This window comes from Pseudophryne corroboree, chromosome 12, assembly GCF_028390025.1.
Source record: "Pseudophryne corroboree isolate aPseCor3 chromosome 12, aPseCor3.hap2, whole genome shotgun sequence".
Lineage (NCBI taxonomy): Eukaryota > Metazoa > Chordata > Amphibia > Anura > Myobatrachidae > Pseudophryne > Pseudophryne corroboree.
In genome coordinates this window covers 116,787,460-116,809,300 of record NC_086455.1, presented here as the reverse complement: position 1 = coordinate 116,809,300, position 21,841 = coordinate 116,787,460, and the positions used below count along the sequence as shown (strand labels likewise).

Below are 21,841 nucleotides of genomic sequence, written 5' to 3'. Positions count from 1 at the left end.
TTGGGCATCTTTTCACAGGTCCACGGTGGATTCTACGGGACAAGGGCACCAAGGGGCTCTGTTGGATTAGAGTTAAGTATAAGTATGCATGTATGTAAAATAAAGCTTCACTGTCACGGTATGTGTGTGGTGTTTTTTTTTTTTTTTTTTGGGGGGGGGGGTATTTTTTTGTAGTAGACCTACAGGTATCAGCGGGCCCGTTCTTTCCCCGTATGCTCTTACTTGGGACTTGTAGTTCTCCTACAAATACCAATATTCTGTTTTCTACACAAAGGCTATCAGCCTCCCATCCACCGCCCATGGATTGGGGGGAGGCGGCCTTGGGCTTCACCCCTGGCCCTTGGGTGGATGGAGGGGGGGACCCCTTGATTTAAGGGGTCCACACTCCTCCAGGGTACCCTGGCCAGAGGTGACTATTTGGGGGGTAATGCCACAGCCGCAGGGACCTATATAAGTGTCCCCCGGCTGTGGCATTATCTCTTTGGCTAGTGGAGCCCGGTGCTGGTTTGAAAAATACGGGGGACCCCTACATCTTTTGTCCCACGTATTTTTTGAACCAGGACCGGACGCAGAGCCCGGTGCTGGTTGTTTAAATATGGGGGGACCCTACGCAATTTTTCGCCTGTATTTTTACAACCAGGACCGGCTCAAAGAGCCCGAGACTGGTTATGCTTAGGAGGTGTAACCCCACACAAATTTTTTTTTTTTTAAACATTTTTAACTGTTTAAACACCTCATCGAGTACACAATGAAGCCCTGCACGGATCTCACTGATCCGGCCGAGCTTCAATGTGTTATGTCCGGCAGTGTTTTATTAATCACTCCCGTATACGATTCACATCAACATCGGAAAATACGAACATAGAAAACTCGCCAGCTTAGTAAATTTGCGTACATGAATTCAAAAAGTTGCAGTAAAATACGACCGATAAAAATTGAGATTAAACTCCCATCATATCGGCACAAACACGATTTTTAGTAAATATACCCACATGATTAGAATGACCGGAGCAGCCAGAAAGCATGGCAGTGTGTTTGCTGTGTAGAGGTGCTGAGCTAATATGTGAGATTTGTAGGTACTTGAGGGGGGTATGGGTCGTTGGGTCGACTCAACTTAGGTCAACCACTGAAGGTCGACATGCAGTAGATCGACATATGAATTGGGTCGACATGTACTAGGTTGACAGGTGAAAAGGTCGACGTGAGTTTTTGGACTTTTTTTGGTGTCGGTTTCTTCGTAAAGTGATGGGTAACACCAATTAGTGCACCGTGTCCACTTGCTTTGCTTGCCATGCTTCGTGCAAGGTGCTTCGCTTGGCACAGGTTACCGTTCCAATTTTAGTCCATGTGGATTGTCAAGTATGGAAAAAGCCAAAAAAATTTAAAAAAGAAAAAAAGTGAAAAACTCATGTCAACCTTTTGACCTGTCGACCTATTGACCATGTCGACCTTCAGTGGTCGACCTAATGACTTTTGACCTAAGCTGTGTCGACCTAACGACTGTATCCCCTTGAGGGGGGGGGGGGGGGCATGTATTTTTATCTGCAAATGCCCCCAAACCAAAGGACTCGAGGAGCCTATACATGAATAGTCTTATCGGCGCAATGACACATTTTGTCAATAGACTTTCCAACATGTTGGAAATTTTTCTATTTGCAAATTCTGACACAAAAATTATCGAATCAGCGAGCCAGGTATTTTGTAACGTGGGATTTTGCTGATCATATGAGAAACAGGGATTGGGGGAATCTCGTAATTGATGTATGGAGATCCTTTGGTTTTTGCTCTTTTTCTTCAGTCAGTTTGGCAAGGATTCAGACCACTGAGGACAGTTTCATGCCCCTTCAGAGGTCTGCAAAAAATAGGCATGTGTTGCTGACCTTGCAAGTCTTCAGAGGACCAGTTAGATTGTCATGCAGGTCTCCCACCATTGATGTCTGTTTCTCATTGCTGACAATAACTGAAGTCAGTGATTTATATAATTTTACAAAATCTCCACCAATGCATTTGCTCCAGTCTTTGGCTAGGTTTTGAACTCCACTTAAATCAAGTTTCCTAATATTTGTACAGGGATTCAGGTTGCTTCAGATGGAAGGCAACCGTTCTTGCTGGTATGGATCATCAAGATCCAGTTTTCTTGTTCAAAATGTAAAACTTTTTTTGGCATGCACGATGTTACTATTTGACTCCTGTGAGGCATAATTCCAGCCCACGTCTGTCCATTAGTGGCTCCGCCGTCTGTGGAATCTCCAACTTGGGTAGCTACTTTCGCAGATATATATTTGCATATACTGTATACAGCGGGTTTCTTCTAAAACTGGTGTTAGTAAAGTTCATTGTCGAGTGCATTGAGACTCTTGATTCTGATGAACACAGTATTGGAAGAGAAATTTCAAGACTTTATTTACAGATATGTAGTAGCTGTATGAGGTCTCATTGGATGTGTTGGAATTACAGCTCTGTGGTGCATTTATGGACAGTAGATCTAAATACAACGAATACAATTCTTGGGGGTACAAGTTAACACATTGCAGTACGTAGTCCCTCTGTAACGAGAGGTGTGGAAAGATTCAAGAACTGGCCACATTGGTACAAGCATGCGACATGGTAACATTACATACTGGACTTCGTTTGCTGAGAATAATATCCTCAAACATAGACACATCCTTTGGGCAAGATGGAGGATGAGAAAGTTACAATGGAACTTGCTGAAGTACAGTCGCGAAGGAACCTTCTTGAATTACCAGTTATGTCAAGCTACAAGAGTGTTTGGGGTCTATTTACTAAGCCTTGGATGTAGATAAATTCAGCAGAGATAAAGAACCAGCCAATCCGCTCCTAACTGCCATGCCACAGACTGGGTTTGAAAAATGACAGTTAGGAGCTGATTGGCTGGTACTTTATCTCCATCCACTTTATCTCCATCTAAGGCTTAGTAAATAGACCCCTTAGTCTTGGTGAACAAGGATAAGAGGAGTTTGTTTTGGGGATAGATTAGCGCACTGGGTTAGACCTGAATAAATGCTTAGAATCTAAACCGGTATATAAGAGTTATAGATCAGAATTCAAATACGTTTCACTTCCTGAGAGTGAGAAAAAATATAGACACTTGGTAATTTGCAGAGGCGGTGGTGCGCCCTAGAGCTGTAAGAAACAGTAATATATGGTACAAAGAAAAAAGACAACTCTTTTATGGGGCACTCTTCACAACTTAAAACTTATTTAACTTTTAATATGATTACAAAGACTTACACTGACATACAGACATATAACTTGTAATTATAAAAATCAATTTCTGGTGTTAATCATTAGACCTCTGAATAAATTCCTATATCGGAGTAAAATGACTGGGGTGAAATTAATGTATTAATTTGGTTGATGATAATTATTCCTCTAGGAACCCCTCTCCCCTGTACTCTCATTAACCAATACCCAGAATTGGGCACATCAAAGGTTAACAGCAGATACAGGTCATGGGGCACGTGCATGTGCTCTATGTGGTTCTCTCAGTGGAAATTTGATGCTCTTGTAGCAGATTTCCAAAAGCAGAAACCTGGTACATGTCACTCTTGCCCCCACTTCCTTCTGACTTTTTTTTACTGTCTTGGTCATCTTTACCTGCTGTATTGTGTTAATGTAGAGGAATAATTATCAACCAAATTAATACATTCATTTCACCCCAGTCATTTTATTCCAATATAGGAATTTATTCAGAGGTCTAATGATTAACACCAGAAATTGCTTTTTACAATTACACGTCTTGATGAACAAGCCGGGATCTAATTACAGAATAACTCCCTTGGCAGAACACCATTGCTTGGTATTTACAATTTATGCAAGTGCAACAGGTTGGGGAGTGCATCTATTGCAATAAGGTTGTCAAGGTTTCTGGGCTCCTCAGGATGAGAAGTTCTTCAAACCAGTGAGAAATGAGGGCAGTTTGGAATGCATTAAATAGCTTTCAGTGTCACCTAACGTAAAGTTGTCTAACAGTCTCTGGCAACGTGGCAGCACTACAATATTTAAATCGACAAGGTGGCACTTATGGGCCCTACACACTGGGGGACATAAGTGAAAGATATGAACGATCTCGATCATTAATGAACGAGATAGCATTCATATATTTCAGTGTGGAGACACCAGCTCGTTCATCGTTGGTGCCCCGTTGCATGTGCATGCTGCTCCCCCCCCCCCCGTCACGAACCATATGATGGGTTGAGAAGGGTCTGACTGCATCAACCAATAAGGTACAGGTAGCACCAGCCTTGAGCATGCTTCTGCATAGGAAACTGTCTGAAGAAGATTTTGTCAAAAGTTTCTGTCAAGCTATAAAATGAATATGTCCTCGAGTCAAATCATTCCTATCACCATGGCATCTAAATCTGATACTGAATTTCATCCAGAAGGGTCAGTGAATTTAAAGTATTATGGGCAGAAGTGCCCTATCTTAATAACTTGCCAGATAAAGTTGTTCTTAGCACAAATACAGCTTCTTTACCAAAGATAGTGTCAGCATTTCATTAAATTAGAAGATTATTTTGTCCTGGCTGCATATGCTGGACCTATTGCAAGCAATTTTTGTCTATTTGGACAGGAGTGAAAGACGTTTGGGGGAAAAAAAGTATTTGTTTTACATACAGGCATAAAGAAAGGTGGTGCACCCATAAATCAAACTATTGCCAGGTGGATCAAGTAATTGATTACGTTTTGTGTGAGGAAAGTGATCATAACATTTCAGAAAATCTGAAGTCACACTCATTCAGGGTTGTTGCAACTTCCTTGGTTAAGGAGGCTCCAGTATCAACGAAAGACATATGTACTTGAGCACCCTGGCCATCTGTTCACACTTTCTCTTGTCACTATGATCTGGATGTGGCTCGCACCCACTTTCACAGTGATGTCCTTGAATGGGCATTGCAATTAATAAAATTAGGTCATTAAGTGTGAATTTCTGTCTGTTGGACTACTTGCTACCCTGCCTATATTCTTCTTCTTTGGTATATCCTAGAGTAATGGCTGCCATGAAGTAGTGCAGAAGGAAATAGCAAATTATACTTAACTATAATTTTGTTTCTTTGAGATACTTCATGGCAGCCTATAGTATACCCTCCCTTTTAGTGTGTTTTTTCACAGGAACCATATGTGAGGAGACTCTAAAGACTGAGGAGGAAGGGGAGGAGTGACTCTATATACCCTAAGTGGGCGGTCCCTGAAGTGTCAAAAAACTTCCCATCTAGAACTAGGGGGATGGGATGTAATCCCACAGTAATGGCTGCCATGAAGTATCGCAAAGAAAATAGGGTTTTGGTACTTACCAGGTAAATCCTTTTCTTTGAATCCATAGGGGGCACTGGAGTACTCTTGGGATATGGACGGCTTCCGCAGGAACAGGGCACTGAATATTTAAATTTAGAACTCTCCACCCCTCCATATCCCAGAGTACCTCAGTGTTTTTTTACTGAGCCGAACAGGAGCTATAGAGAGGTTGACCATGGGGAATTATATATAACATAACGGACAACAATAAAGTTGACACATAACGTTACTGACAACTAAACAGTTGGCACCATAACCGATAGAACTTGAAACCAGTCGGTGAGAATGTGAATAAGATCCCCTGAACTTACCGCAAACCAGGTAAAAACTGCTCTGGGTGGGCGTCCAGTGCCCCCTATGGATTCAAAGAAATGGATTTACCTGGTAAGTACCAAAATCCTATTACTCTGACGTCCTAGTGGATGCTGGGGACTCCGTAAGGACCATGGGGAATAGACGGCTCCGCAGGAGACTGGGCACATCTAAAGAAAGCTTTAGGACTATCTGGTGTGCACTGGCTCCTCCCCCTATGACCCTCCTCCAAGCCTCAGTTAGATTTCTGTGCCCAGCTGAGCTGGATGCACACTAGGGGCTCTCCTGAGCTCCTAGAAGAAAGTATAGTTTAGGTTTTTTATTTTCAGTGAGACCTGCTGGCAACAGGCTCACTGCAACGAGGACTAAGGGGAGAAGAAGCGAACCTACCTAAGTGGTGGTAGCTTGGGCTTCTTAGGCTACTGGACACCATTAGCTCCAGAGGGATCGAACACAGGACCTGACCTCGTCGTCCGTTCCCGGAGCCGCGCCGCCGTCCCCCTTACAGAGCCAGAAACAAGAAGGTGGTCCGGAAAATCGGCGGCTGAAGACTTCTGTCTTCTCCAAGGTAGCGCACAGCACTGCACCTGTGCGCCATTGCTCCTCATGCACACCACACACTGCGGTCACTGATGGGTGCAGGGCGCTGGGGGGGGGGGCGCCCTGAGCAGCAATAATAACACCTTGGCTGGCAAAACTAACACCATATATAGCCCCAGAGGCTATATAGGTGTATATTAACCCCTGCCAGAAACGATAAAATAGCGGGAGAAAGGGGCGGAGCCATCTCCCTCAGCACACTGGCGCCATTTTCCCTCACAGCTCTGCTGGAGGGATCGCTCCCTGGCTCTCCCCTGCAGTCCTGCACTACAGAAAAGGGTTAAAAAGAGTGGGGGGGCACAAATTAGGCGCAGTATATATATATATATATATATATATATATATATATATATATATATATTATGCAGCTATAAGCGAAAACTCTCTCTATAGGTGATATCCCTGTGATATATAGCGCTCTGGTGTGTGCTGGCATACTCTCCCTCTGTCTCCCCAAAGGGCTTTGTGGGGTCCTGTCCTCTGTCAGAGCATTCCCTGTGTGTGTGCTGTGTGTCGGTACTGCTGTGTCGACATGTATGATGAGGATAATGATGTGGAGGCGGAGCAAATGCCTGTGAATGGGATGTCACCCCCCTGCGGGGTCGACACCGGTGTGGATGGACTTATGAAGGAATTACGTGACAGTGTCAACTCCTTACATAAAAGGTTTGACGACATAGGACAGCCGGCTGCTCAGCTTGTGCCTGTCCAAGCGTCTCACATGTCATCCGGGGCTCTAAAACGCCCGCTACCTCAGATGGCAGACACAGATGTTGACACGGATACCGACTCCAGTGTCGACGACGATGAGACTAGTGTACCTTCCAATAGGGCCACCCGTTACATGATTGAGGCAATGAAAAATGTATTACACATTTCTGATAATACCCCAGATACCACAAAAAAGGGTATTATGTTGGTGACAGAAAACTACCAGTAGTTTTCCTGCATCTGAGAAATTGATATGAGGTGTGTGAGGAAGCGTGGACTTCCCCCGATAAGAAATTGATAATTTCTAAAGCAGCGTACCCTTTTCCGCCAGAGGATAGGTCACGTTGGCAAATAACCCCTAGGGTAGATAAAGCGGTTACACGCTTATTAAAAAAGGTGGCACTACCATCACGGATACGGCCGCCCTGAAGGACCTGCTGATAGAAAGCAGAAAACTACCCTTAAAGCTATATACACACACACGGGCATTATATTGAGACCTGCTATTGCCTCGGCATGGATGTGCAGTGCGGCAGCTGCGTGGTCAGATTCCCTGTCGGATAATATTTATACTATAGATAGGGACAATATTTTGCTGAAAAAAGAGCATATAAAAGACGCTGTCTTATACATGCATGATGCACAGAGGGATATTTGCCGACTGGCATCACTAATAAGCGCTATGTAAAACCATTGCCGCCAGACGGGGGTTATGGACTCGGCAATGGTCGGGCGATGCCGATTTAAAACGGCACATGGAAGTTTGCCCTAGAAGGGGGTGGAACTGTTTGGGGATGGTCTTTCAGACCTCGTTTCCACAGCTACGGCTGGGAAATCAAAACTTTTGCCACAAGCTACCCCACAGCAAAAGTAAGCACTGTATTATCAGGTACAGTCCCTTCGGCCCCAGAAAAGTAGAGAGCTAGAGGCTCATCTTTTCTGCCAAGAGAAAAAGGTAGAGGGAAAAAGCTGCAGCACACAGCTAGTTCCCGGAAGCAGAAGTCCTCCCCTGCGTCCGGTAAGTCCACAGCATGACGCTGGGGCTGCTCAGACGGACCCGGGTACGGTGGGGGCCCGTCTCAGAAATTTCAGCGCACAGTGGGCTCTCTCACAGGTGGATCCCTGGGTTCTTCAAACAGTATCTCAGAGGTACAGGCTGGAATTCGAGACGTCTCCCCCCCGCCGTTTCCTAAAATCTGCCTTACCGGCAACTCCCTCTGCCAGGGAGGCAGTGTTGGTGGCAATCCAAAAAACTGTATTCACAGCAAGTGATTATCAAGGTACCCCTCCTTCAACAGGAAAAGGGTTACCTTTCCACAATGTTTGTGGTACCGAAACCGGACGGTTCGGTGAGACCCATCTTAAATATAAAAAATCCTTGAACACATATAACAAAAGATTCAAGTGCAAGATGGAATCGCTCAGGGCGATTATTGCGAACCTGGACGAGGGGGATTACAGGGTCTTTCTGGACATCAAGGATACTTACCTGCATGTCCCCATTTACCCTCCTCACCAGGAGTACCTCAAGGTTGTGGTACAGGACTGTCTCTATCAGTTCCAGACGCTGCCGTTTGGATTATCCACGGCACCGAGGGTCTTTACCAGGGTAATGACCGAAATGATGATACTCCTTCGCAAGAAGGGAGTTTTAATTATCCCGTACTTGGACGATCTCCTGATAAAGGCGAGGTCCAAGGAACAGTTGGTAAGGGGGTAGCACTTTCTCGGGAAGTGCTGCAACAGCAGGACTGGATTCTCAATTCCAAAGTCACAGCTGGTCCCGACGACACGTCTTCTGTTCCTGGGAATGATTCTGGAAACAGACCAGAAAAAAGTGTTTCTTCCAATGGAAAAAGCCGAGGAGTTGTCATCTCTAGTCAGAAACCTCCTAAGACCGGGACAGGTGTCGGTACATCAATGCACACGAGTCCTGGGAAAAAATGGTAGCTTCGTACGAAGCAATGCCATTCGGAAAGTTCCACGCAAGGATTTTCCAGTGGGACCTGTTGGACAAATGGTCCGGGTCCCATCTCCAGATACAGCAGCGGATAACCCAGTCGGCAAGAACCAGGGTGTCGCTGCGGTGGTGGCTGCAGAGGGCTCATCTACTAGAGGGCCGCAGATTCGGAATACAGGCATGGGTCCTGGTGACCACGGATGCCAGCCTTCGGGGCTGGGGTGCAGTCACACAGGGAATAAAATTCCAAGGACTATGGTCCAAACAGGAGTTTTAACTTAACATAAATTTTCTGGAGATAAGAGCCATTTACAAGGCCCTAAGCAAAACAAGGCCCCTGCTTCACCAGCCGTACTGTTCCAATCGGACAACATCACGGCGCTCGCCCATGTAAACAGGCAGGGCGGCACAAGAAGCAGGAGGGAAATGGCAGAAGCCACAAGGATTCCCCGTTTTGCGGAAAATCATGTGGTAGCACTGGCAGCAGTGTTCATTCCGGGAGTGGACAACTGGGAAGCAGACTTCCGGAGCAGACTCCACCCGGGAGAATAGGGACTTCATCCAGAAGTCTTCCAAATGCTAGTAAACCGTTGGGAAAGACCACAGGTGGACATGATGGCGTCCCGCCTCAATAAAAAAGATATTGCGCCAGGTCAAGGGAACCTCAGGCGATCGCTGTGGACACTCTAGTGACACCGCGGGTGTACCAGTCTGTTTGTGTTCCCTCCTCTCCCTCTCATACCCAAGGTACTGAGGATAATAAGAAAAAGAGGAGTAAGAACTATACTCATTGTTTCGGATTGGCCAAGAAGGGCTTGGTACCCGGGACTTAAAGAGATGATCTCAGACAGGATCTGCTGCAGCAGGGGCCCTGTCTGTTCAAAGACTTACCGCGGCTGCGTTGACGGCATGGCGGTTGAACACCGGATCCTGAGTGAAAAAGGCATTCCGGAGGTAGTCATTCTTATCCTGATCAAAGCCAGGAAGGATGTCAGCCTGAAGTTCAGACGTTGTAAGGGAGTGCTGCATATTCAGCCCCTTCTTTGTGCCCCAGTGGCACCTTGGGATCTCAATGTGGTTTTGGAGTTCCTGGAATCACATTGGTTTGAGCCACTTAAACCCGTGGATTGAAATATCTCACATGAAAAGTGGTTATGTGTTGGCTCTGGCTTCGGCCAGGCATGTGTCAGAATTGCCGGCTTTGTCATAAATAAAGCCCTTACCTGACTTTCCATATGGATAGGGCAGAGTTGAGGACTCGTCCTCACTTTCTCCCGAAGGTGGTATCAGGTTTTCACTTGTACCAACCTATTATTGGTGCCTGCGGCTACTAGGGACCTGGAGGATTCCAAGTTACTGGACGTAGTCAGGACCCTGAAAAATTATATTTCCAGGACGGCTGGAGTCAGGAAAACTGACTCGCTGTTTATCCTAGATGCACCCAACAAGCTGGGTGCTCCTGCTTCTAAGCAGACTATAGCGCGCTGGATTTGTAGCACTATTCAGCTTGCGCATTCTGCGGTGGGACTACCGCAGCCTAAATCTCTAAAAGCCCATTCCACAAGGAAGGTGGGCTCATCTTGGGCGGCTGCCCGAGGGGTCTCGGCTTTACGACTTGGCCGAGCTGCTACTTGGTCAGGGGCAAACACGTTTGCAAAATTCTATAAATTTAATACCCTGGCTGAGGAGGACCTGGAGTTCTCTCATTCGGTGCTGCAGAGTCATCCGCACTCTCCCGCCCGTTTGGGAGCTTTGGTATAATCCCAATGGTCCTTACGGAGTCCCCAGCATCCACTAGGACGTCAGAGAAAATAAGATTTTACTCACCGGTAAATCTATTTCTCGTAGTCCGTAGTGGATGCTGGGCGCCCATCCCAAGTGCGGATTGTCTGCAATACTTGTAAATAGTTATTGTTACACAAATCGGGTTGTTATTGCGAACCATCTATTCAGAGGTTCCATTGTTATCATACTGTTAACCGGGGTTCGTATCACGAGTTATATGGTGTGATTGGTGTGGCTGGTATGAGTCTTACCCGGGATTCAAAATCCTTCCTTATTGTGTCAGCTCTTCCGGGCACAGTGTCCTAACTGAGGCTTGGAGGAGGGTCATAGGGGGAGGAGCCAGTGCACACCAGATAGTCCTAAAGCTTTCTTTAGATGTGCCCAGTCTCCTGGGGAGCCGTCTATTCCCCATGGTCCTTACGGAGTCCCCAGCATCCACTACGGACTACGAGAAATAGATTTACCGGTGAGTAAAATCTTATTTTTCTTTTTCATCCACTAGGGGTCACTGGAGTACTCTTGGGACGTACCAAAGCTTCCCCCGTGGGCGGGAGAGCTGTTTGGCACCTGTAACACTAGGCGGCCAAAGCTAGATGCTGATGCCGCAAACGTATCAAACTTGTAAAAGCGGACAAACGTGTGCACTGATGACCATGTAGCCGCACGGCAAAGCTGCGTCGTAGAAGCCCCACAACCAGCTGCCCATGAAGTTCCCACAGAACGTGTGGAATGAGCTGTTACTGATGTAGGCGGCTGTAACCTAGCATGAAGGTAAGCCTGATGTATGGTCCGTTTTATCCATCTGGATAAGGTCTGCTTAGAAGCTGGCCAACCCATCCTGGCAGCATCATAGAGAACAAACAACGTATCCGTCTTACGAACTGTAGACGTTCGGGATACATAAACGCGTAATGCGCGTACCACATCCAAAGTTCCAGAATGTCCTGTCAACACAGGAACTACTATTGGTTGATTGATGTGAAAAGATGACACTACCTTTGGTAAGAAAGCGGGATTCGTCCGAAGTTCCGCTCTGTCATCATGAAACACCAAATACGGTGGTTTGCATGACGAGGCACCCAAATCTGAAACACGCCTTGCCGAAGCTAAGGCTAGTAGAAACATTGTTTTCCAAGTGAGAAACTTAATATCCACTTGTTGTAAGGGTTCAAAATATGAAGACTGTAAGAAATCTAAAACCAGATTCAAGTCCCATGGCACTGTAGGTGGAATGAATGGAGGCTGCACTGTGAGGACACTTTGCAGAAAGGTGTGTACAGACGGCAATAGAGCCAATCGTCTTTGAAAGTAAATTGACAAAGCAGATACCTGCACCTTTAGTGTAGATAAACGCAGTCCTCCATCTAACCCCGTCTGTAGAAATAACAAAAGACGGGATAACTTGAAAGATGATGTCGGAAACTTACGAGCTTCACACCAACCTATATAGGCACGCCAAATTCTGTAATAATGAGCTGCCGTAACTGGCTTCCTAGCACGTAACATGGTTGGTATAACCGATTCTGAAATGCCCTCTCTTCTTAAGAGGGCGGTCTCAACAGCCACCCCGTAAAACGCAGCCGCTGTAAATCGGGGTAAAGGAACGGACCCTGTTGTAACAGGTCCGGACGAAGTGGGAGCGGCCAAGGATCGTCTGCGAGTAGTCCGCGGAGATCCGAGAACCAAGCTCTCCGAGACCAATGAGGCATCACCAGTATGACTGTGACGGACTCTCTTGTGATCCGTTTTAGCGACAGAGAGCAGCGGAAAACGTTGGAAACAGATACACGAGGCTGTACTGCCACGCGATTGTGACAGCATCTACCGCCACTGCCTTTGGATCTCGCGTTCTGGACACATACTGGGGCGTTTGGTGATTGTGGCGAGATGCCATCAGGTCCCCTTGAGGGTAACCTCACCTCTGGACCAACATGTGAAACACTTCTGGATTTAATGCCCATTCTCCTGGATGAAAATCCCGACGGCTGAGATAATCCGCCTCCCAGTTGTCCACTCCCGGAATGAACACTGCCGACAATATCACTTGGTGATGCTTGGCCCAATTGAGGATTCGAGCTACTTCCCGCATTGCCATTGCCTCCTTGTTTGTTGATGTACGCGACCGCCGTCGCGTTGTCTGACTGCACCTGGACAGTCTGAGACCAAAGCATGTGCACTGCTTGTCGTAGTGCATTGTAAATTGCCCGGAGTTCCAGGACATTTATAGACTGCAATCTTTCGTGATCCGCCCAGAGACCCTGGAGCTGACAATTTTGAACTACAGCTCCCCAACCTCTGAGACTCTCGTCCGTCGTTAGAATTATCCAATTCCAGGCGCCGAACCGTTTTCCTGCGGTTAGATTGTGTACTTTGAGCCACCAGAGTAGAGATACTCTGGCCCGTGGCGACAACCTCACCCTGTGGTGAATCTGCAGATGCGAGCCTGACCACTGTGCGAGCACATCCAGTTGAAAAGGACGTGAGTGAAATCTTCCGAACTGAAGCGATTCGAAAGCCGCCATCATTGTGCCTAAGAGGCGAATGCACAAATGTACCGAGACTGTGCGTGGCTTGAGCACTAATTGTACCAGATGACGAATAATCTGTACTTTCTGTTCTGGTAAGTAAATTCTTTGATTTACCGTATCGAGAATCATACCTAGGAATTGAAGTCGTTGAGACGGAATTAGATGTGATTTCTTGAAGTTGACAATCCAACCGTGCTGAACTAGTACATTGTACGTTAGCAACGCATGTTGGAGGAGCATCTGTTGAGACTAAGCTTTGATGAGCAGATCGTCCAAGTACGGAACTATTATCACTCCCATGTATCTGAGATGCGCTATCATCACAGACATCACTTTGGTCAACACCCGAGGCGCTGACGAGAGGCCAAACGGTAAAGCCTGAAACTGGTAATGGTTCTGCCGTATTGCAAAACGCAAGAACCTCTGATGAGGTGGCCAAATCGGAATGTGTAAGTACGCATCCTTGAGATCCAGCGCAATCGTGAATTCCTGTGGCTCTAAACCTGCAATTACTGACCTCAGAGATTCCATCTTGAGTCTGTAGTACGTGACGTACTGATTGAGGCCCTTTAAGTTCAATATTGGCCTGACCGAGCCATCCGGCTTTGGTACCACAAACAGACTGGAATAATAACCCTGACCTTGTTGGTGTACAGGAACCGGAATCAAAACTGCTGAATCCAGCAGAGACTGAATGCCAATTTGCAGAACCGCCCTCTTGTCGTCCGACAGAGGCAGTCCTGTCTTGAAAAACCGCAGTGGCGGGAGACAGTCGAACTCTATTTTGTAACCTTTTAGCACTAAATTGCGGATCAACCCATCTGTGGACGTCTGGAACCACGCCAAATGAAACGTCTGAAGGCGTGCTCCCACAACTGGAGATCCGAGATGGGCTGGGAGCCCGTCATGCCACTGGCTTGTCGGTGACCTTAGCGTCCTGACGACTGGTGTACTTTTGTTGGAAACCACGTCCTCGACCTCTTCTGCCAGGCATGGCTGTTACTCTACCACGGCCTCGAAAGGGCTGAGGTCTAAAGGATTTGAACGCCGGGCCAGAGTATTTCCGTCTAGGTACCGTTGGAGGCAATGGTAAGAAAACAGTCTTTCCTCTAGTGGCCTCAGAAATCCATTTGTCCAATTCAGGACCAAACAACTTCTCGCCACCGTAAGGTAACGCCTCTATACCTCTTTTGACCTCTGCCTCCGCTTGTCAAGAACGCAGCCAGAGTGCTCATCGTACTGTAACTAGCGACGATGAAATGCGAGAATTGAGCCGACAGACGTCAGTAGAAGCTGTACATAGATACTCAGCAGCTTCACAGATTTGATCAGCAAGAAGTATAAGGTGATCGTCATGTAGGGCAGACTTGAGTTCTGTTATCCATACCATTAGCGCCTTAGTTACCCAAATGCCAACCAACCCAGGTCTAAGCAACACTCCTGCTGCTCTATATACATGGACTTTTGCATAGCTTCTATTTTACGGTCTGAAGGGTCTTTAAGCGTAGTAGCAGTTGGTACTGGTATGGTTAATTTCTTTGTAAGTTTTGACACAGACAAATCCACCATTGGCGGATTCTCCCATGTACATGTCACAGACTCTGGAAACGGGTAACTAGACTTAAATCTGTGAGGTATAGAAAACCGTTTATCCGAATTCTTCCGTGTTTCTACTAACATCTTATTAAGAGATTCCGAAATAGGAAAACACATTGGAGATCTTTTGTTTAGTAAAGACGACTTCATCATTTGTCAGAGGCTCCTCAGAGACTCTCCTTCAGAGACTCAGAGACTGACGCACTGCCCTGATGAGATTATCAATGCCTGAGCTGTCAAAATCTTCACTATCTGACTGCTGGTCCACTTCGCCCTCCTCACCCTCATCTTGTGCAGTGAGGTCTGGCATAGAATCGTCAGAATGCAACATAGCAGAAACCGGTAAATCATAAGACAAATGAAATTTATCCCTTCTACCCAAAATGGACTTGGACTTATGGCAAGGCTGAGACCCCTCCGGTAGTTCTAGCAGTCTCACCCTAGACTCAGATCTTGCCGCTTCCCGCTCTTGTCAAGCGGCGGCCAATTCTGATTGCAATCCAGCCATGACATCTGTTAGCGTAGCCCATGGAGGGTCCGGGGATGAAACCGGAGCAGAAATTGTATTCGTAGCTGAATCCACAAAACATACTGTACATGTGGTAGATCCATCCGGTAACACACTACATACATTGCAGTGAAACTGCTTTTTAGTTTTTGCTGGTGCCTTACTCATTATGCAGACAGACAATACAATATACAAAGACAGACAACTTGCACGACTCTGTAAAATAGTACTAAGGTGTGTCTATGTATATATGTATATGTATGTATGTATATGTGTGTATATATATATATATATATATATATATATATATATAGAAAGACAGCATAAAGGGGCACTCACCAGAGTTTTGCACGTGAAAAGCATTGAATATTTTATTTATACTTATCAAGGTGATTTCACAAGGAGAGTTCTTTCAACGTTTCGATCCATCAGGATCATCATCAGGAAAATACAGCATAGGCAGCATGTACAATAAGTTGCATCCGTTCATGTACACCAGTATCTGGGTTAGGTTAGTACTCAAGGATGAACAACATGTCTCATCCTTGAGTACTAACCTGCTTCCCAAGCTCTTGCTTGCAATAAGCTATACTGCTGTTCCTGACTTCAGAGTGTTTTGTCCTGCATTGCTGAGTCCCTTGCCTGTGAAACCTGCAAATCATTGTCTTCGGAGCTCCACTCCGCTTATCTCTGCATTTCTATACAGCCTTCAGCCATAGTTCCCTGACTTCAGTAATTTGCTGTGCATACAAAGCTTCAAGACTACAGCTCCTACAGGTGGAGAACAGCCACTGGATAAGGAATTGATAGGCCTTGACACAAGTTGCTATCTGGTACGGATCTCTCCATTATTTGTGTTTATAAATACACTATTAACAAAATTACTGCACCATAAGGCGCTTGTTCTTCTTTCCTAGTACCATTTAAATTCCATGACTGAGTATACACGGGTCATTTACTGAAGAACTGAGCTGCCGCCAGGAAGTCTGGAGTGGGCCCAAAGGATTTTGACGATCCGACCAATTTACTGAGGACTGTGACGTTTTTTTAGACTTTGTAAACCGCTTGTGACTGACCCCTATTGCAGGATAAGCGCACTGATCTAAAAAACTTTTGACAAAGGGGCGGGTAAGCCCCGAAACGTCGGCTTATTTATTCATGTTTTGAATACAACTTTTTGCACATTTACAAAACCCTGAGTGCCGCTGTCATCTTTATTGGGATATTGCACATTGTTACCAGGAGGCACCAGGGTCACGAGTGTCCGTCAGGAGGAGTGCCGGTCCACATCTGCTATATATATATATATATATATATATATATATATATATATATATATATATATATATATATCTGGACAAGTGCAGTACACGTGGCCAGTACTATATGAAATGTGATCCCAGATTCCCACTAACACCCTGACTGACTGAGATCAATCAGCGGCGGCGGGCGGCTCACATAGCGGCGGGCGGGGCGGGCGGCGCTTTACAGTACAGTGTCCCCACACAGCGGGGCGGCAGCGTGAGCTGACCGCCCCGTCTCCCAACATACCTGGACGCCTGTGGTGAGGGGCTATGACGGGGCTTCTCTGCAAGCTCCGTCCAGCCTTTTCTGCAGGTAGTCTGCACTTGGCTGTGAGGGTGCTCTGTAGTGAGGACCGACACTATCCCGGACCCACGTCTTTTGGAAGGGGGAAGGGATGTGGATAAAGTTGTTAAACAGTAAAAATAAAAATAGAAATATATTCAAAATAAGTGTGGGAGCTCCACACAAGCCTTGTTAGTGCGTTGAGCACAGAAAAAACACTGAGGTACTCTGGGATATGGAGGGGAGGAGAGTTCTAAATTTAAATATTCAGTGCCCTGTTCCTGCGGAAGCCGTCCATATCCCAAGAGTACTCCAGTGACCCCTAGTGGATGAAAAAGAAACAAAATTATAGGCAAGTATAATTTGCTATTTTCTATTTCAGCTTCTTCTGCAGAACCTTATGTCCAAAATTAGCATCCTTTTTAAGCCAAAAAAAAGTATCAGTTCAGGTAATCAAACATGCAGTTGATATCTGTTTAGCATTTGGGTTGCAGTGATAGCTCACCCTACTTCTATCTTTGTCAGGATCAACTTTTAATGCTTTACAATATTATGGCATATAGGAGCATAAGAAAACATGGAAATGTATTATAGAAGAATCAACGGATACCTAATTAATGTTTTCCGTTGTTTTCTGTTTTTTGTTTTTTTTAATGAAGATGAATGGAAATTATATTTCTACGGTAGATGATAAAAATTACAACGTATATTATCGTCGAAACCACACTGCAAATGAGCGTAAGAGAAGAAATGATATGAGGGATCTCTTTGACGAGTTGAAAAATGCTCTTGGACTTCACAATCTTCCAAAAGTTTCAAAGAGCTATATACTTAAACAGGTCAGTTTAAATGGTTTTAAATGTGAGGTAGTTTATTTAATATTTAATTGTAAACATAACTGTTTTTAATTATTTTCCCTTTACTTTCAGGCCATAGAGGAGATTGAGGGGTTGACTGATTCTGCAGACACGCTTATAAGGAAAAAGACCTCCTTGTCTCAGAAACAGAGTAAATTGATCAAGAAATTGTCAAAACTTTCAGGTTGGTGGATTGTGGTTAAGGAAAACACTTTGGTGTTAAGCTGATACAAAAGTATTACAGGTTGAGTATCCCATATCCAAATATTCCGAAATACGGAATATTCCGAAATACGGACTTTTTTGAGTGAGAGTGAGATAGTGAAACCTTTGTTTTCTGATGGCTCAATGTACACAAACTTTGTTTAATACACAAAGTTATTAAAAATATTGTATTAAATGACCTTCAGGCTGTGTATAAGGTGTATATGAAACAAAAGTGAATTGTGTGAATGTACACACACTTTGTTTAATGTACAAAGTTATAAAAAATATTGGCTAAAATGACCTTCAGGCTGTGTGTATAATGTGTATATGTAACATAAATGTATTCTGTGCTTAGATTTAGGTCCCATCACCATGATATCTCATTATAGTATACAATTATTCCAAAATACGGAAAAATCCCATATCTAAAATACCTCTGGTCCCAAGCATTTTGGATAAGGGAGACTCAACCTGTACACTGTAGTTAAGAGGGCTGCTTTGATCTAATACGGTTTTCTTTAAGTTGTATATTATATTATTATCAGATTGTGCCATTTATACAGATACAGGTTATGTGATCTATTAATTATACCCCTTTCATACTGCTATCCCGGGTCACTGAACATGGGTTTCAAGCCTTGTCACAGCGGTTTGAAACCCATTCACACTGCAGGCTGGACCTGGAATATTGCATGGACTGTGGCTTTCTCTATGCCGTGAACGGGACATGGGTCAGACGACCCAGGTTACCCGTTCACACTGCTCCGTAAACTGGGACCTTCCTGGAACAACCCAGGTTGGATTCTTGGGTCACTGGAACCAAGTTAACCCTTTCACACTAAGCTGCAACTCGGGTTAACCCAGCGATGACCCGGGTTTTTGCGGTAGTGTGAATGGGCCAGATGTAATGGCATCCGAATTCGGAGGCCTTGCGGAATTCAGGCTAAATTCTGATGTTTTTTCTAAAGGGGCAATCACAAGGCAGAACCATGCTTTGTAAAACCCCTTTCACACCGAACAAATAACCTGGTATCGACATGGCATATTGCCACGTCGACACGGGTCAGCGTGTGGTGTGAAAGCGCAGTGTCGGAAATCCAAGGTCGCCTGACTCGGCAATTCAACCCGGGAATAAAGCAGTGTTATACCCGGGTTGAATAACTGGTCAATGGCAGTGTAAACAGGCTACCCGGGACCCGTTTACTACAACAGGGAGAGGCGGCGCGGAGATGATCTCATCTCCCAGCTCCGCTTCTGCACCCCCGCTGCTATGGCAACCCGCCCAGCATATTGCCGGGTCGAGGAAGCCAGCAGCAGCGTCCAATGCTGGATCCCACCCGAGAAGGTCCCGTTTCCAATTCCCGGGTGGGATCCGGCATTGGCAGTGTGAAAGGGGGGTGTTAGTGTTTGCCCCTTTAATAAAAGAAAAATGCAGAGTTTGGCTGACATCCCGCACGGCCGTTGAACTCGGGCGCCATTACATCCGGCCCCAGAAATTAATAGTCCATTCAATTACTGCACACACACATTTTTATTGTGCATGTTTATAGGTGATGCTGAAGTATCGTGTATATTACAGCATTTAATGCACAATGTAGTTATATATAATGTACCCACAATTCTAGTTACATTTTTTTTTTTGAATTGCACAAAACGTGCAGAGCTCAAGGTATAAGTATGCGATTGGATCACATGATATGATTAGATGAGTTGGAAAAAAAACATACAGCCGCGTGGTGGGGGGTGGTGCTGGGCTGGCTGATCAGTAGTGATTGACAGCTCGACAGGGAGCGGAGGGAACCGGGGAACAGAGGGGCCGGGAGATCCCTCTGAGAGCGGAATCGTAGGAAGACTCTATTATGCACAGTTCGAGCTTTCCGACTGGCTGCATCAGATGCAACCATGTCCGAGAAATCCCATCCTGGTGTGGTCACATTTGATGAGACCATGCCATTCAAGTGGTTAAAAAGCAGACGTGTAGACCGCTGATCACTCTCATATCCCTGGGAAGCAAGGATGTGTATCTTCATAACTCCATTTATTATCCGCTTCAGTGCTTCCTTTAATTTGTCTTTCACGGACTCTCGATTTAAGTGGATGCGGTCAGGATCCCAACAGTCAAGACGACCGGCAGGTACTGCTGGAAAGTACTTGGGTTAGGCACAAGAGGGGAAGGGTTAGGCTGTGGGGGTTAAGCGTTGGTGTTACGCTGCAGGAGGGGTGGGTTAGGGATAGTGTATGGTAAGAATACTTACCAGGATCCGTTGGGAGTCCGATGTTGGTATTCTGACTGGATCCCAAATTCCGGATTTTGTACCCAACCCATTCCTTTGTATTTGGCCGCTTCAATTCCACTCCAGGGTCATTTGCTTCCATGGCTTCTCTTCTTATTCACCTGGTTGTTATGATGATTCCTTTCTCTAGCATCCATAAGGGATATTAGGGAGACTTAGTATGATGGGGTATAGATGGGATCCAAAGGAGCTGGTGCACTTTAAATGTCTTCACTGGGTGTGCTGGCTCCTCCCCTCTATACCCCCTCCCACAGGCAGCTAAGAAAAAAGTGCCCTCAGGAGAGGATGCACATCTCTGCAGCTCCAGAGAGTTTTCTTCAATTTCTTTTAAACTTTTATTATTTTTGGTATGCTTTTTGGGCAACAGCATACCTGCACCGTCGGAAGTAATGGGGGGGGGGGGGGGGGGGGGCGGCGGTCACCGGGCTTGAGAGCTGCAGACCCCGTTGCAAGACTCTCCCGCTGCAGGACCACCATCCTGGGTGGTTTTGTTCAGTGGGGCACTGCTCCTTGGCTGTCGCATTCGCAGCACACCGCACACCCCTAACACTAGCCTGTAGGTGACGTCTGTGGTGAGTACAAACCGGAGGCCCCGCTATGGCCCCCCGTGTAAACTGGCTCAGGATGGCTTAAACTATCACTGGTGCAATGTTTTTAAGCATGATTGGGGACATTAGCAGTATAAAAAAAGCTGTAGCTCCGGCGCCATTGGGGGGTTGGGGGGAAGGGGATCTACCTCAGAGCGGGACCAGAGGCATTTTGGCGCCTTCCTCTGCTTACTACAGCAGCAATCAGCACACACAGCTCTTGCTGACTCCCAAGACACACTGGAAAACTGGTACATGCTGTAGCTAAGGGGGAGAGACGCTATTGTTCACAATCTGGGTCCTCTACAGGACAGAATTTGCGGTTTCACTGTAATATAATTAGCTGACAGCCTCACTGGGGCTGTACAGCTAGGGGTGTGCTGATGTCTCTGTGTGTCTACTCTCGCATACAGTAAGGGCAGGCTTAATCAGTATTACGGTCTGTGTGTATGTGTAGGTCATTGTGTTTACTGTAAGCATGGGTAAACACAAACTCTGTAGTGTATGCCACACTAGATTCTCTCCCTTAGCTACTGATTCTGTTTCATGTGAACAATGCAGCTAATCTTCACGACTCAGTGAAGGGGCTGGGGGAGAGGGTCCAGAGCCCTCCTGGCTAGGGGCTCTTAAAACTATGATGTCTGATATGTCATCACAACTGTCTGCTAATGTTCAGAAAACTCAGCTACTACAACAGGCTGTTGCAGATTTAACTGCTAGGGCAGATTTTACACAGCCCTCCATCTCTCATGCAGGTCCACAAAAGCGTGGTTTACCTGCCCTACTCTCTGATTCAGAGCAGGATATACAGGAGGATGAGGAGGACGTAGATCCCATTAGTGGGGATACTGATTCTGCTCTGGGTATTGAACCCCTCATTCTGGCTATACGGAACATGTTAAAGCTCCCTCTAGAGAACACTGCGTCACAGCAGTCATTTTTCTTTACACAAAACAAGCCAAATGTCACTTTCCCTGATTCTGCAGAGTTAGA

General features: G+C 45.9%; 1 protein-coding gene across 12 annotated transcripts in view; it reads left to right on the top strand.

The window, feature by feature from the left end:
• The window catches only part of MGA (MAX dimerization protein MGA), a 428,176-nt gene that overhangs the window by 335,591 nt on the left and 70,744 nt on the right, over positions 1-21,841 (top strand). For all 12 annotated transcript variants that reach the window (XM_063947913.1, XM_063947912.1, XM_063947915.1 and 9 more), the window contains 2 exons: positions 17,563-17,742; positions 17,833-17,944. In XM_063947913.1, the coding sequence (XP_063803983.1) occupies positions 17,563-17,742; positions 17,833-17,944 (292 nt within the window). The remainder of the gene's footprint in view (positions 1-17,562; positions 17,743-17,832; positions 17,945-21,841) is intronic.